Consider the following 15,202-nt stretch of genomic DNA (forward strand, 5'->3'; position numbering starts at 1 on the left):
ACAAAGGATTAAGTAACTGTCTACGACAGCTGCATGTGTAGGAAGAAAGCCCTATGAGTCTGGCACATGGAACTACTGGCAGAATAATAGATGTCTGATCGTGATTGGTTCCATACCTCTATCTGTCTCTTGGCCTCCGCCAGGCTCTCTGTAGCCTTCCTCAGTCTCTGGCCCTCGGCTTCCAGTAGCACCAGTCTCTGCTCAGCCTCCCAGGATTTCCTGCTCTGTTCCCCCAGCTTGGAGCGCAGGTCCTGGGCTACAGACGCCTGCCTGTCAGCCTGCTCCAGGGCCTGCTGGAGCTCAGAGGCCAGGCGCTCCACGTCAGGCCCAGGGAACACACACACGTCTTTTTCCACTGACTTTTCCTTCTCTTCTCCATACTTTGTTTTTGTCAGTTTCTCTTCTTCAGTGGCTGGGTTGGGGTCTTCTATCTCTTTCTGGTTAATGTCTGCCTTCCCAAGATCTTCTTCCTTGTCATTTTTTACATGTTTTATCACTCTTTCTCTCCCGATCTCCTTCTCACCTTCTTCTTCTCTCTTTTTAGGTTTCAGAACCTGATCATCTAGTTGCACCTCTCTCGCTTCAGGATGGAGCAACTCTGCCCCAACTCCAGCTTCTCTTTGGGTTCTGATGATGTTGACTCCCCTCTCACTGTCCAACCCTCTCCGGGCAGTACCCTCCCCTTCTCCTCTTGAGGATTCAGAACCTTGGACTCCCCTCTCTCCCCTCTCCTCATTCTCTCCCCTCTCCTCCTTCTCTCCCCTCTCCTCCTTCTCTCCTTTCTCACGTTCTTCCTCAATACTTTGATGCTTTGTCAACAGCATTTCCAGGCACTTTTTTAAAGTGGCATTTTCGTTAATGACGTTCTGAAACTGAGAGTGAAGAGGAAGGTAGACAATGACAAGAACAGTTCATGTGTCAGACAACACAAGGACATGTCAGATGACACAGTGAGGTTGAAACTAGATACATGTCAGACAACACAGTGAGGTTGAAACTAGATACATGTCAGACAACACAGTGAGGTCACATCTAGATACATGTCAGACAACACAGTGAGGTCACATCTAGATACATGTCAGATGACACAGTGAGGTCACATCTAGATACATGTCAGACAACACAGTGAGGTCACATCTAGATACATGTCAGACAACACAGTGAAGTCACATCTAGATACATGTCAGATGACACAGTGAGGTTGAAACTAGATACATGTCAGACGACACAGTGAGGTTGAAACTAGATATATGTCAGACAACACAGTGAGGTTGAAACTAGATACATGTCAGACAACACAGTGAGGTCACATCTAGATACATGTCAGACGACACAGTGAGTTCACATCTAGATACATGTCAGACGACACAGTGAGGTCACATCCAGATACATGTCAGATGACACAGTGAGGTCACATCTAGATACATGTCAGACAACACAGTGAGGTCACATCCAGATACATGTCAGACAACACAGTGAGGTCACATTCAGATACATGTCAGTATAACGGTTTAGTGAACCACACCCCCGTGATGAGTAACGTTCTCTTAGACCTGAAGAATTTGTTTGCCTCCTAGGCTTTAGCTCAGAGGTTTAACACAGACTTGTCCAAACCTAGTCGGTCACATCAGCTCACCTCTCTTAGTGTATTCTGATGTTCTGCCTCCAGACAGGCCAGCTCCTCCCTCACCTCCGGCAAATCAGCTTGCTGCAAAATCTAGCAGACAGTTGGATCCTCCAATAGCAGTACCCTTAACCTGGACACTAATACATGTACTTGGCAAGCCAAAAGGTTCCCTGTGTAGCGTCTCATTCTTCTCAAGGTTCATTTTCCTTGCTACTGTTGCCTTTGCCTGCTCTCTGGAGGTTTCCTCTAGACTCATTCTATTTTTATTGATTGATTGACACTTACCCTCTGACCCCTGACCTCCTGTTCAGACTGCAGGTCCTCCAGACGTCTCCTCAGCTCGGCATTCTCATTTTCAGCTCCCAGAAGTCTCAGTGACGAAGCCTCACCCACCTCCACACTCAGAGGCTTCAGATCTGACAGGGGGGAGAGATATATAATTGCATTGCTTTGGCAACAGTGGTACCCATTCATGCCATTCAAGTTTATTTGAATTTGAATTAGAGAGGAGGGGTAGTTGACAATAATCAAACAATTTAACTGAAAAGACACAACAGACAGGCAGACTGACTGACCAATATCTTCTCTTAGCTCCTCTCTTAGCCCAGCCTCCTCGTCAGACTCCACCTCTGATTGGTGGAAATGTCGAGCCGCTGTCATCGTGCCTGTATTGTTGTTGTTGTGTCTAAGCACCTGTCTAAGCTCCGCCTCCAGGCCCATGTTAATCTCTAACAGCTCATCGACCCTCTGCCTCTCAGTGTCCTGCTCCTACACACACACACACACACACCAGCAAATGAGGGAAATGTCTATGTGAGTCCAACCAGCAGATGCCAAATTCCTTACTTGTGATTCACAAACATGTTTGGTTAACACACACACACACATTACCACATACACATTACCACCATTACCTACCCCTTCCAGGTCTATGAGTCTCTGTCGCAGCAGCAGATTGTCCCTCTCCAGCTCCCGTAGGCTGGAGCAGCGTTGCCGTGTGTCTGCCAGCTGCTCCTCCAGCAGGACTCGGGTCTCCTGCAGCGCCACACACAGCTGCTGCTGCTCCTACAGGGGGTTCCACACAGGGACAGGGGACAGAGACACAGAGAGAGACAGAGAGACACAAGGACAGAGACACAAAGAAAGACAGGGGATGGAGACAGAGAGAGAGAGACAAAGACAGAGACACAAACAAAGACATGGGATAGAGGCAGAGAGAGACAAGGACAGAGACACAGAGAGAGACGGGCATGGAGACAGAGACAGGGACAGGGGATAGAGACAGAGACAGAGACAGGAACAGAGACAGAGAGAGAGACAAAGACAGAGACACAAAGAAAGACAAGGGATAGAGACAGAGAGAGAGACATATTGTAGAGAGGGGAACATCAGGTCCTAACAGCCTGGTACTCAGCGCTCCATCAGGTCGTAATGGCCTGGTACTCCATCAGGTCCTAATGGCCTGGTATTCAGGGCTCTAGTGCCCCTCCATCAGGTCCTAATGGCCTGGTATTCAGGGCTCTAGTGTCCCTCCATCAGGTCCTAACGGCCTGGTACTCAGCGCTCCATCAGGTCCTAATATAGACTGGTAATCAGGGCTCTATTGTCCCTCCATCAGGTCCTAATGGCCTGATACTCAGGGCTCTCTATTGTCCCTCCATCAGGTCCTAACGGCCTGGTACTCAGCGCTCCATAAGCGCTCCATCACCTGTCGGGCAGCGAGAGCATGCTCCTCAAACAGGAATATCACCTTTCGGGCAGCGAGAGCATGCTCCTCAAACAGGAATATCACCTGTCAGACAGTGAGAGCATGCTCCTCTAACAGCAATATCACCTGTCAGACAGTGAGAGCATGCTCCTCAAACAGGAATATCACCTGTCAGACAGTGAGAGCATGCTCCTCAAACAGCAATATCACCTGTCAGGCAGCGAGAGCATGCTCCTCAAACAGGAATATCACCTGCCGGGAAGCGAGAGTATGCTCCTCAAACAGGAATATCATCTGTCAGACAGTGAGAGCATGCTCCTCAAACAGGAATATCACCTGTCGGGAAGCGAGAGCATGCTCCTCAAACAGGAATATCACCTGTCAGACAGTGAGAGCATGCTCCTCAAACAGGAATATCACCTGTCAGGCAGCGAGAGCATGCTCCTCAAACAGGAATATCACCTGTAAGCGAGAGTATGCTCCTCAAACAGGAATATCACCTGTCAGACATTGAGAGCATGCTCCTCAAACAGGAATATCACCTGTCAGACAGTGAGAGCATGCTCCTCAAACAGGAATATCACCTGTCAGACAGTGAGAGCATGCTCCTCAAACAGGAATATCACCTGTCAGACAGTGAGAGCATGCTCCTCAAACAGGAATATCACCTGTCAGACAGTGAGAGCATGCTCCTCTAACAGGAATATCACCTGTCAGACAGTGAGAGCATGCTCCTCTAACAGGAATATCACCTGTCAGACAGTGAGAGCATGCTCCTCTAACAGGAATATCACCTGTCAGACAGTGAGAGCATGCTCCTCTAACAAGAATATCACCTGTCAGACAGTGAGAGCATGCTCCTCTAACAGGAATATCACCTGTCAGACAGTGAGAGCATGCTCCTCAAACAGGAATATCACCTGTCAGACAGTGAGAGCATGCTCCTCTAACAGGAATATCACCTGTCAGACAGTGAGAGCATGCTCCTCAAACAGGAATATCACCTGTCAGACAGTGAGAGCATGCTCCTCTAACAGGAATATCACCTGTCAGACAGTGAGAGCATGCTCCTCTAACAGGAATATCACCTGTCAGACAGTGAGAGCATGCTCCTCAAACAGGAATATCACCTGTCAGACAGTGAGAGCATGCTCCTCAAACAGGAATATCACCTGTCAGACAGTGAGAGCATGCTCCTCAAACAGCAATATCACCTGTCAGACAGCGAGAGCATGCTCCTCAAACAGGAATATCACCTGTCAGACAGTGAGAGCATGCTCCTCAAACAGCAATATCACCTGTCAGACAGCGAGAGCATGCTCCTCAAACAGGAATATCACCTGTCAGACAGTGAGAGCATGCTCCTCTAACAGGAATATCACCTGTCAGACAGTGAGAGCATGCTCCTCAAACAGGAATATCACCTGTCAGACAGTGAGAGCATGCTCCTCTAACAGGAATATCACCTGTCAGACAGTGAGAGCATGCTCCTCTAACAGGAATATCACCTGTCAGACAGTGAGAGCATGCTCCTCAAACAGGAATATCACCTGTCAGACAGTGAGAGCATGCTCCTCTAACAGGAATATCACCTGTCAGACAGTGAGAGCATGCTCCTCAAACAGGAATATCACCTGTCAGACAGTGAGAACATGCTCCTCTAACAGGAATATCACCTGTCAGACAGTGAGAGCATGCTCCTCTAACAGGAATATCACCTGTCAGACAGTGAGAGCATGCTCCTCAAACAGGAATATCACCTGTCAGACAGTGAGAGCATGCTCCTCTAACAGGAATATCACCTGTCAGACAGTGAGAGCATGCTCCTCAAACAGGAATATCACCTGTCAGACAGTGAGAGCATGCTCCTCTAACAGGAATATCACCTGTCAGACAGTGAGAGCATGCTCCTCAAACAGGAATATCACCTGTCAGACAGTGAGAGCATGCTCCTCTAACAGGAATATCACCTGTCAGACAGTGAGAGCATGCTCCTCAAACAGGAATATCACCTGTCAGACAGTGAGAGCATGCTCCTCAAACAGGAATATCACCTGTCAGACAGTGAGAGCATGCTCCTCTAACAGGAATATCACCTGTCAGACAGTGAGAGCATGCTCCTCAAACAGGAATATCACCTGTCAGACAGTGAGAGCATGCTCCTCAAACAGGAATATCACCTGTCAGACAGTGAGAGCATGCTCCTCTAACAGGATTATCACCTGTCAGACAGTGAGAGCATGCTCCTCTAACAGGAATATCACCTGTCAGACAGTGAGAGCATGCTCCTCTAACAGGAATATCACCTGTCAGACAGTGAGAGCATGCTCCTCTAACAGGAATATCACCTGTCAGACAGTGAGAGCATGCTCCTCTAACAGGAATATCACCTGTCAGACAGTGAGAGCATGCTCCTCAAACAGGAATATCACCTGTCAGACAGTGAGAGCATGCCCCTCTAACAGGAATATCACCTGTCAGACAGTGAGAGCATGCTCCTCAAACAGGAATATCACCTGTCAGACAGTGAGAGCATGCTCCTCTAACAGGAATATCACCTGTCAGACAGTGAGAGCATGCTCCTCAAACAGGAATATCACCTGTCAGACAGTGAGAGCATGCTCCTCTAACAGGAATATCACCTATCAGACAGTGAGAGCATGCTCCTCTAACAGGAATATCACCTGTCAGACAGTGAGAGCATGCTCCTCTAACAGGAATATCACCTGTCAGACAGTGAGAGCATGCTCCTCTAACAGGAATATCACCTGTCAGACAGTGAGAGCATGCTCCTCTAACAGGAATATCACCTGTCAGACAGTGAGAGCATGCTCCTCTAACAGGAATATCACCTGTCAGACAGTGAGAGCATGCTCCTCTTACAGGAATATCACCTGTCAGACAGTGAGAGCATGCTCCTCTAACAGGAATATCACCTGTCAGACAGTGAGAGCATGCTCCTCTAACAGGAATATCACCTGTCAGACAGTGAGAACATGCTCCTCTAACAGGAATATCACCTGTCAGACAGTGAGAACATGCTCCTCTAACAGGAATATCACCTGTCAGACAGTGAGAACATGCTCCTCTAACTGTGGTTGATGCGTGGAGTGAAATAAGTGTTTGTATTTATTTCTCAACTGCTCATATTAAGCACAGCTCCGTTATAAAACCTAGGTATCCTACAAAATGGACCGGTGGGGAAAGTGCGTGGCCTCCATTCCCTACTCGAGTGCATTCAGATAACGTCTTTTCCCCTGCCCCTGTTCCTACGAATCCTACCTAGTTGATAACTAGATTTAATTGAGAATAGTCTGATGGGTGAAAATATGATCTCTTGATGAGAAAACATCTGTGCAGCCTGAGGCAAGGACAGAGCTCAAGTTGTTTTTGTGACTTTCTCAAATCATCAACAGTCTATAGTGGCATCATGCAGCCCATATATGTTTTGATTTCTAAGACATTCTAAGATGTGTTTCATTCACAACTGAAGTTGCCAAATAGTTCTAAATCTAGCATTAAAGGGCCTGTTTCAAATTATCACTTTTATGCTCAACATTGCCACTTCATATGCACACTCTCACTCCAGAATAATATCCTGTCTATTTTATTCAGCTAAGTTCAATTATATTCTTCTTACTATAAAATCATATAAAATTAAATAATTGCACGGGACTTATAAGCATATCTTGTCGGCTAAATGAACAAGCCTACAGCCTATGGCATGGCTCATAGCCAGATAACATAGGCAGACAGTAGGCCAACTCTTATTCTGTTCTTCTGAAATACATTTTCTTTAGACCTGATTAAAATATATAATGGATTTATTGGGATGGTGTATATTAAATTGATTAATTGTACTTTTTAAAATGTAGATGTTCCAAAGGCAGCTTGTCTGGAGGCCTGGAGATGCTTTACACGTTTGTGTTAATTAATCGTTAATTACCGTGAGACCAGCAGACTTTTGCAAGACAATAACCGGCTGACAAAATGTCATGACCGCGACTGCCCCACTAGCACCTATACTACATGTAGAAACTGCAGCAATGTCATGACCGCCACTGCCCCACTAACACCTATACTACCTGTAGAAACTGCAACAATGTCATGACCACCACAGCCCCACTAGCACCTATACTACATGTAGAAACTGTAACAATGTCATGACCGCCACAGCCCCACTAACACCTATACTACATGTAGAAACTGTAACAATGTCATGACCGCCACAGCCCCACTAACACCTATACTACCTGTAGAAACTGTAACAATGTCATGACCGCCACAGCCCCACTAACACCTATACTACATGTAGAAACTGTAACAATGTCATGACCGCCACAGCCCCACTAACACCTATACTACATGTAGAAACTGCAACAATGTCATGACCACCACAGCCCCACTAGCACCTATACTACATGTAGAAACTGTAACAATGTCATGACCGCCACAGCCCCACTAACACCTATACTACATGTAGAAACTGTAACAATGTCATGACCGCCACAGCCCCACTAACACCTATACTACATGTAGAAACTGTAACAATGTCATGACCGCCACAGCCCCACTAACACCTATACTACCTGTAGAAACTGTAACAATGTCATGACCGCCACAGCCCCACTAACACCTATACTACATGTAGAAACTGTAACAATGTCATGACCGCCACAGCCCCACTAACACCTATACTACATGTAGAAACTGTAACAATGTCATGACCGCCACAGCCCCACTAACACCTATACTACATGTAGAAACTGTAACAATGTCATGACCGCCACAGCCCCACTAACACCTATACTACATGTAGAAACTGTAACAATGTCATGACCGCCACAGCCCCACTAACACCTATACTACATGTAGAAACTGCAACAATGTCATGACCGCCACAGCCCCACTAACACCTATACTACCTGTAGAAACTGTAACAATGTCATGACCGCCACAGCCCCACTAACACCTATACTACATGTAGAAACTGTAACAATGTCATGACCGCCACAGCCCCACTAACACCTATACTACATGGTGCCGATACCTTCGGTAGTGTCTCTGTGTACTAAACAGTGTATGGTGTATAGGTGCCGATACCTTCAGTAGTGTCTCTGTGTACTAAACAGTGTGTGGTGTATAGGTGCCGATACCTTCGGTAGTGTCTCTGTGTACTAAACAGTGTGTGGTGTATAGGTGCCGATACCTTCGGTAGTGTCTCTGTGTACTAAACAGTGTGTGGTGTATAGGTGCCGATACCTTCGGTAGTGTCTCTGTGTACTAAACAGTGTGTGGTGTATAGGTGCCGATACCTTCAGTAGTGTCTCTGTGTACTAAACAGTGTGTGGTGTATAGGTGCCGATACCTTCGGTAGTGTCTCTGTGTACTAAACAGTGTGTGGTGTATAGGTGCCGATACCTTCGGTAGTGTCTCTGTGTACTAAACAGTGTGTGGTGTATAGGTGCCGATACTTTCGGTAGTGTCTCTGTGTACTAAACAGTGTGTGGTGTATAGGTGCCGATACTTTCAGTAGGTTCTCTGTGTACTAAACAGTGTGTGGTGTATAGGTGCCGATACCTTCGGTAGTGTCTCTGTGTACTAAACAGTGTGTGGTGTATAGGTGCCGATACCTTTGGTAGTGTCTCTATGTACTAAACAGTGTGTAGTGTATTGGTGGAGATACCTTCAGTAGTGTTTCTGTGTACTAAACAGTGTGTGGTGTATTGGTGGTGTAGGGGATACCTTCAGTAGTGTCTCTGTGTACTAAACAGTGTGTAGTGTATTGGTGGAGATACCTTCAGTAGTGTCTCTGTGTACTAAACAGTGTGTGGTGTATTGGTGGTGTAGGGGATACCAGTAGAGTCTCTGTGTACTAAACAGTGTGTAGTGTATTGGTGAAGATACCTTCAGTAGTGTCTCTGTGTACTAAACAGTGTGCAGTGTATTGGTGGTGTAGGGGATACCTTCAGTAGTGTCTCTGTGTACTAAACAGTGTGTAGTGTATTGGTGGAGATACCTTCAGTAGTGTCTCTGTGTACTAAACAGTGTGTAGTGTATTGGTGGAGATACCTTCAGTTGTGTGCGAGTGACTTCCAGGCTGCGTAGTCTATGAGTGCAGCTCTGTAGTTCTGTCTGCAGCTGCTCAGCTCTGCCTGCACGGTCACGAAGACAGTCCAGCTCGTCACGCAACGCACGCATTCCCCGCACCTCACCTTGAAGACTGCGGTTCTGCCCAACACACACAAGATGGAGGTGAATTCAGAGGAGGACAAAAGTAAAGTTCCGGTACAGTTACTGGTAGTGCTGCTACAGAAAATCTTACCTCTTTCTGAAGTTTCTTCAACTGCTCCTCCATAGTTTGAACTTCCTGCTTGTAATCCAATAGTTGATCTCCTTTGTCTTCCCTATAGAAACAGATGTCATTATTTCGCTAGTATTGTGCTACTAAACCACAGACATCTATTACAAAATAGTCCTCTTCCATTTTAAAAACCTTTAACACACACACACAAACTTGCCTTTGTCTTCCCTAGAAATGGACGACATAGTTCTAACAGTTACCAGACATGCACACAAGGACATGACCGTCTCACACACACACACACACACACACACACACACACACACACACACACACACACACACACACACACACACACACACACACACACACACACACACACACACACACACACACACACACACACACACACGTCTTACAGTTCTTGTTTGAGGAATCGTAGTTTGGCCCTGCTGTCTGCTAGCTGGACAGCCAGACTCTGGGGCAGCTCCTCAGTATGACCACCTGGGAGCGTCATGAGAGACTCAACCTGCTGGACCTCGCTTGTCCAACACAACTCTGCTATCCTCTGAGGGGGGGGGCAAGAGGTGACAGGTAGGTGATAAAATCAGGACCAGGTTCTGTGTGAATCTGTTAGTGTAAGAAACCCTTAGAGCCTTTTAAATCGAGTTTGACACAGTGACACTTTAACTGGGAATACACTCTCCTATAAGAGGCTGAATGGCTGAAAGGCCTGGTTTGTAATTCAATTCCTCTTCTGTTGTTCTGGACATTATTTGTGAGTATGTGTGTGTACCTCCAGGTGTGTGTCTCTCTGTGCCAGCAGGCCTTGGATCTGTCTGGCCATGGAGCCAAACAGCACCTGTAGCTCCACCTCCTCCAGCCCTCCCAGCTCCTCCCACTGCAGAGGCAGCACTGCTCTGGGGTCCTGGGTCACCTGCAGGAGCAACAGTTTCTTACCTCTCTATGGTAATAACGGTATTTGACTGAGCATTCCGGGACAAAATGGCAAACTTGTGGTGAACGTTAATGGTGGATATGGGTAGATGAGTAGGGAACTGAACCGACCTCCTGGATACAGTTGGCAATGGACGTTTGAGTCTCGATGTCCAGCGACTGGATTTGCTGTATGAATGTTTCCTTCCTCTCACACTGTTGCTGACCAACAATGAGTAGTCAGTAAGGTTGGTAAAGTTACAATTGCAGTGTGTGTGTGTGTGTGTGTGTGTGTGTGTGTGTGTGTGTGTGTGTGTGTGTGTGTGTGTGTGTGTGTGTGTGTGTGTGTGTGTGTGTGTGTGTGTGTGTGTGTGTGAGAGAGAGAGACATCACCTGTATCGCACATCCCAGTAAAAGCAGTAGCAATCTCCTCAACTCCTCCACTGCTGCCTCTGCAAGTTACAGCTCTTATGACTATCTTGTTCCCATCACACTCTCATAGACAACATAGAAGGCCAATCAGAGATACTGTACTTTTAACAGGCTCTTTTTACCTGTTAGGGGGTCTTGCCCCAAAATGGCAGTGTTTGGAAGAGGCATCAGAATCAGCTGCTGTAGGTCTTCCTATAGACAGAATGACAGGGTTTGAGCAAAGAGAGAGCTTGAAGGGATAAAAATATTGATTGATTGTAATTTCCCTAACCACATTGCAGTTGATACTCAATCAACATTGAAATGACAAAATCTTCCACTAGCATCCTGTTGGCCAGTTCAGATTAAAATACAAACACAGACAACGTTAGTGGGGAAAGTAGGGCTACTTGTTCACGTCTGTTCTATGTAGCACAATGGCTATATTTGGTTCTCAGACACAAGCCCTGGTAGAGAGAAATGAGGCTGCAGAGTGACCACGTGCTGATGGTGTTTTAAGGTTCCACAACACAAAGCAAAAAGTGAAACCACAAGAAATAAAATGACATAGTAGGACCACCAGACATGACAAAATTCTTGTCATGACAAACAGTCCTGTCAATAAATTGTATCCAAAATATTTCTGAATATTCCCTGAATATTCCTTGAAACTCACTGGTGTCCCTCCCATGATAATCAACTGTTCAGAGGGTTTGAATGACTTAAAAAAGCAGGAACTGAAACAACGAAGACTCATGTTTTTGTGTGTTTAATGCATTGTATCAGACTTAAGTTAATTTCTCAGAGAGATTTGACTGGATGTCTCCCTAGGCTTAAGTCTGGACCTTGTACAGTAAATTGCTCTGACTAAGACATGATTGTGTATCAAACACGACACAAATAACAATACCTGGTAGAAGGCCCTGAGGTGTCGGTTGAGGATGGAGAAGTTCTGGACTCTGAGAATCTGGTCGTCTCTTCCACTGCGGTACAAATGCTCCAGCTTCGGGTTGGGGTCTCTGGGAATGACAGACAGACAGACAGACAGACAGACAGACAGACAGACAGACAGACAGACAGACAGACAGTAAAAATAAAATGTATTTAATTGAATACACATTCATTTAGACATAACATTTGAAGCCTCTGCAAAAGTGTGAACTTACATGATCCTCATGACCTCATTGAGAAAGATCCCATTGGTCAGCCTCAGGTAGCGGTCATGGGAATTCTGGGACGTGTAGTCCACGTCCATGTACTGGTTGTAGAGCATGACGTTGTCCTCCCTGTCCACTACACCATCAAAGAGCTGTACCTGAGGGAGGATGGATCCTATTAAGAGCTCAATTCAATCCGTAGAGCTGAAGATCCTCTTTATAGCGCGATTGACAATTAAAGGCAATGTTCCCGCAATCGCGGATACTGCACTCACGGTAAACGCTGAATACATTGGCTCAATCTTAAATTACCTTTCAATGTGAACCATGCCGGATTAGGGTTTGGCTGGGCTAGGCCATCATTATATATAAGAATTTGTTCTTAACTGACTTGCCTAATTAAACTGACTTGCTAATATAGAAAACTGTCATCTAGAATCTGTGGTGTAGATCAATGAAAGCAGAGATGGTCATATTTTACTGAAAAAAAAACAGGAAAGGGAATAGGAAGTGACCTCTATAAGGAAAAACAACAAGAGACATTCTAAGAGCCAGGGTAGGGTATAGGAAGCTGTGAAAAGGAGAAGTTAGAGAGCTAAGTGTTGTTTGCTGTCCTTTTCATGTGACAAACGTTTTGACAAGCATTTGCATCTGATTCAAGTTCAACTCAATCATGTTTGTTATAACTCCTGTAAATAAAGAGCAATAAATGATTCATAAAATGGCATGATCTCATGTGAGAAAAAAATCTTATTTACAAGTTGTTTATGTACAGGATTTTAATGTGTTGGTACTCCATAAAAGCATGTTTTATTAAAGAATATTCATCATCATGTATATCTAGGCCTACTACTGTAGAATCTTAAAGGGATTTAAATAAGCTTTCAAACATACCCAAGTCACCAACGCACTTTCCATGAATTCTTCTAGAGATGCCATTATGTTAGAGTCCATGGTGTCGCATAAAGAATTTACAAACTTCTATAGAAATATAAATCAAATATATCCTACATTAGAGCAATTTCACTAAAAAGTGAAAAAGAGAATCCATCTTGCGTTAAATCAAGTGGTTTGACATTTCTGTTCCCCTGTTCTCCTCTTTCTTCCTCTATTTCACTTTTTCAGTTAGTGCTGGTGGTGATGACTGTTCTCCTAGCAGCAGGACATTAAAACTGGCATGATCGCAGATTTATTCAAAAAAATAAGAGTCCCCCTGCAAAGACATGCTAAACTTTGGGAAGATCTAGTGCCGTAGAACTGTTTTTCACAGCACTGCAACCACCCTTGAAAAATAATATTGATAATTTGACATATTCCATTTTTTATATTGTATTATTTATGACAGAATATATTTTGGAAGTTTACACAAATAGCGGTATGTGTAGGTTGACTGTTTCAACATGTTGTTACTTTACAGCCTTATTCTAAAATGGATCCTAAAAAAAATCATCAGCAATCTACACACAATACCCCATAATGATGAAGAAAAAACAGAATACATAAGTATTCAGACTCAAAATTAAGCTCAGGTACATGTTTCCATTGATCATCCTTGAGATGTTTCTACAACTTGATTGGAATCCACCTGTGGTGAATTCAATTGAATGCACATGATTTGGAAAGGCACACACCTGTCTATATAAGGTCCCACTGTTGACAGTGATTATCAGAGCAAAAACCAAGCCATGAGGTCGAAGGAATTGTCCGTAGAGGTCCGAGACAGGATTGTGTCGAGGCACAGATCTGGGGAAAGGTACCAAAAAATGTCTGCAGCATTGAAGGTCCCCAAGAACACAGTGGCCTCCATCATTCTTAAATTGAAGAAGTTTGGAACCACCAAGACTCTTTCTAGAGCTGGCCGCCCAGACAAACTGAGCAATCGGGGGAGAAGGACCTTGGTCAGGGAGGTGACCAAAAACCCGATGGTCACTCTGACAGAGTTCTAGAATTCCTCTGTGGAGATGGGAGAACCTTCCAGAAGGACAACCATCTCTACAGCACTCCACCAATCAGGCCTTTATGGTAGAGTGGCCAGACTGAAGCCACTCCTCCGTAAAAGGCACATGACAGCCTGCTTGGAGTTTGCCAAAAGGCACCTAAAGGACTCTCAGACCATGAGAAACAAGATTCTCTGGTCTTATGAAACCAAGATTGAACTATTTTCCTGAATGCCGAGCGTCACATCTGGATGAAACCTGGCACCATCCCTACGGTGAAGCATGGTGGTGGCAGCATCATGAGGTGGGGATGTTTTTCAGTGGCAGAGACTAGTCAGGATCGAGGCAAAGATGAACAGAGCAAAGTACAGAGAGATCCTTGATGAAAACCTGCTCCAGAGCACTTAGGACCTCAGACTGAGGTGAAGGTTAACCTTCCAACAGGAAAACGACCGTAAGCACACAGCCAAGACAAGTCTCTGAATGAGTCTCCTTGAGTGACCCAGCCCGTACTTGAACCAGATTGAACTTCTCTGGAGAGACCTGAATAAGCTGTGCAGCAATGCTCCCCATCCAACCTGACAGAGCTTGAGAGGATCTGCAGAGAGGAATGGGAGAAACTCCCCAATACAGGTGTGCCAAGCTTGTAGTGTCATACCCAAGAAGACTCAAGGCTGTAATCGCTGCAAAAGGTGCTTCAACAAAGTAGTGAGGAAAGGGTCCGAATACATATGTAAATGTGATATTTCAGTTTCACTTTTTAAAAATAAATTAGCAAACATTTCTAAACCTTTGTCATTATGAGATATTGTGTGTAGATTGATGGAGGGGGGGACAATTGAATCAATTTTAGAATAAGGCTGTAAGGTAACAAAATGTGGAAAAAGTAAAGGGGTCTGAATACTTTCTGAATTCACTGTATGTTATTGGAATTACTCAATAAGTCTGCAAAACTTCAATTGGTCTATTATGCTGGGCAACAGGTTTAATATAGTGTGACTCCTTACTCCAGCTTACCCACTCCATTCACTTGCGTACAATACACTGTGCATAGGATACTTATTGGGTTGTAGAGAGAACCTGTACTACCTGTCTCATAAACTGGGGTGGGAAATACTCAGT

At 45.1% G+C, this 15,202-nt stretch overlaps 1 protein-coding gene across 1 annotated transcript in view; it reads right to left on the minus strand.

The window, feature by feature from the left end:
- The window catches only part of LOC139390626 (girdin-like), a 32,680-nt gene extending 19,395 nt beyond the window's left edge, over positions 1-13,285 (minus strand). Inside the window, exons 1-15 of the mRNA XM_071137876.1 lie at positions 13,038-13,285; positions 12,153-12,301; positions 11,897-12,005; positions 11,130-11,199; positions 10,969-11,027; positions 10,708-10,791; positions 10,436-10,576; positions 10,059-10,207; positions 9,661-9,742; positions 9,408-9,566; positions 2,546-2,692; positions 2,203-2,395; positions 1,913-2,043; positions 1,637-1,717; positions 117-872 (exon numbers count right to left, since the gene is read on the minus strand). Coding sequence (XP_070993977.1) covers positions 117-872; positions 1,637-1,717; positions 1,913-2,043; positions 2,203-2,395; positions 2,546-2,692; positions 9,408-9,566; positions 9,661-9,742; positions 10,059-10,207; positions 10,436-10,576; positions 10,708-10,791; positions 10,969-11,027; positions 11,130-11,199; positions 11,897-12,005; positions 12,153-12,301; positions 13,038-13,097 — 2,370 coding nt within the window. The 5' untranslated portion in view covers positions 13,098-13,285. The remainder of the gene's footprint in view (positions 1-116; positions 873-1,636; positions 1,718-1,912; positions 2,044-2,202; positions 2,396-2,545; positions 2,693-9,407; positions 9,567-9,660; positions 9,743-10,058; positions 10,208-10,435; positions 10,577-10,707; positions 10,792-10,968; positions 11,028-11,129; positions 11,200-11,896; positions 12,006-12,152; positions 12,302-13,037) is intronic.
- Positions 13,286-15,202: the final 1,917 nt, after the last annotated feature.

Source organism: Oncorhynchus clarkii, chromosome 31 (genome assembly GCF_045791955.1).
Source record: "Oncorhynchus clarkii lewisi isolate Uvic-CL-2024 chromosome 31, UVic_Ocla_1.0, whole genome shotgun sequence".
NCBI classification, from domain to species: domain Eukaryota; kingdom Metazoa; phylum Chordata; class Actinopteri; order Salmoniformes; family Salmonidae; genus Oncorhynchus; species Oncorhynchus clarkii.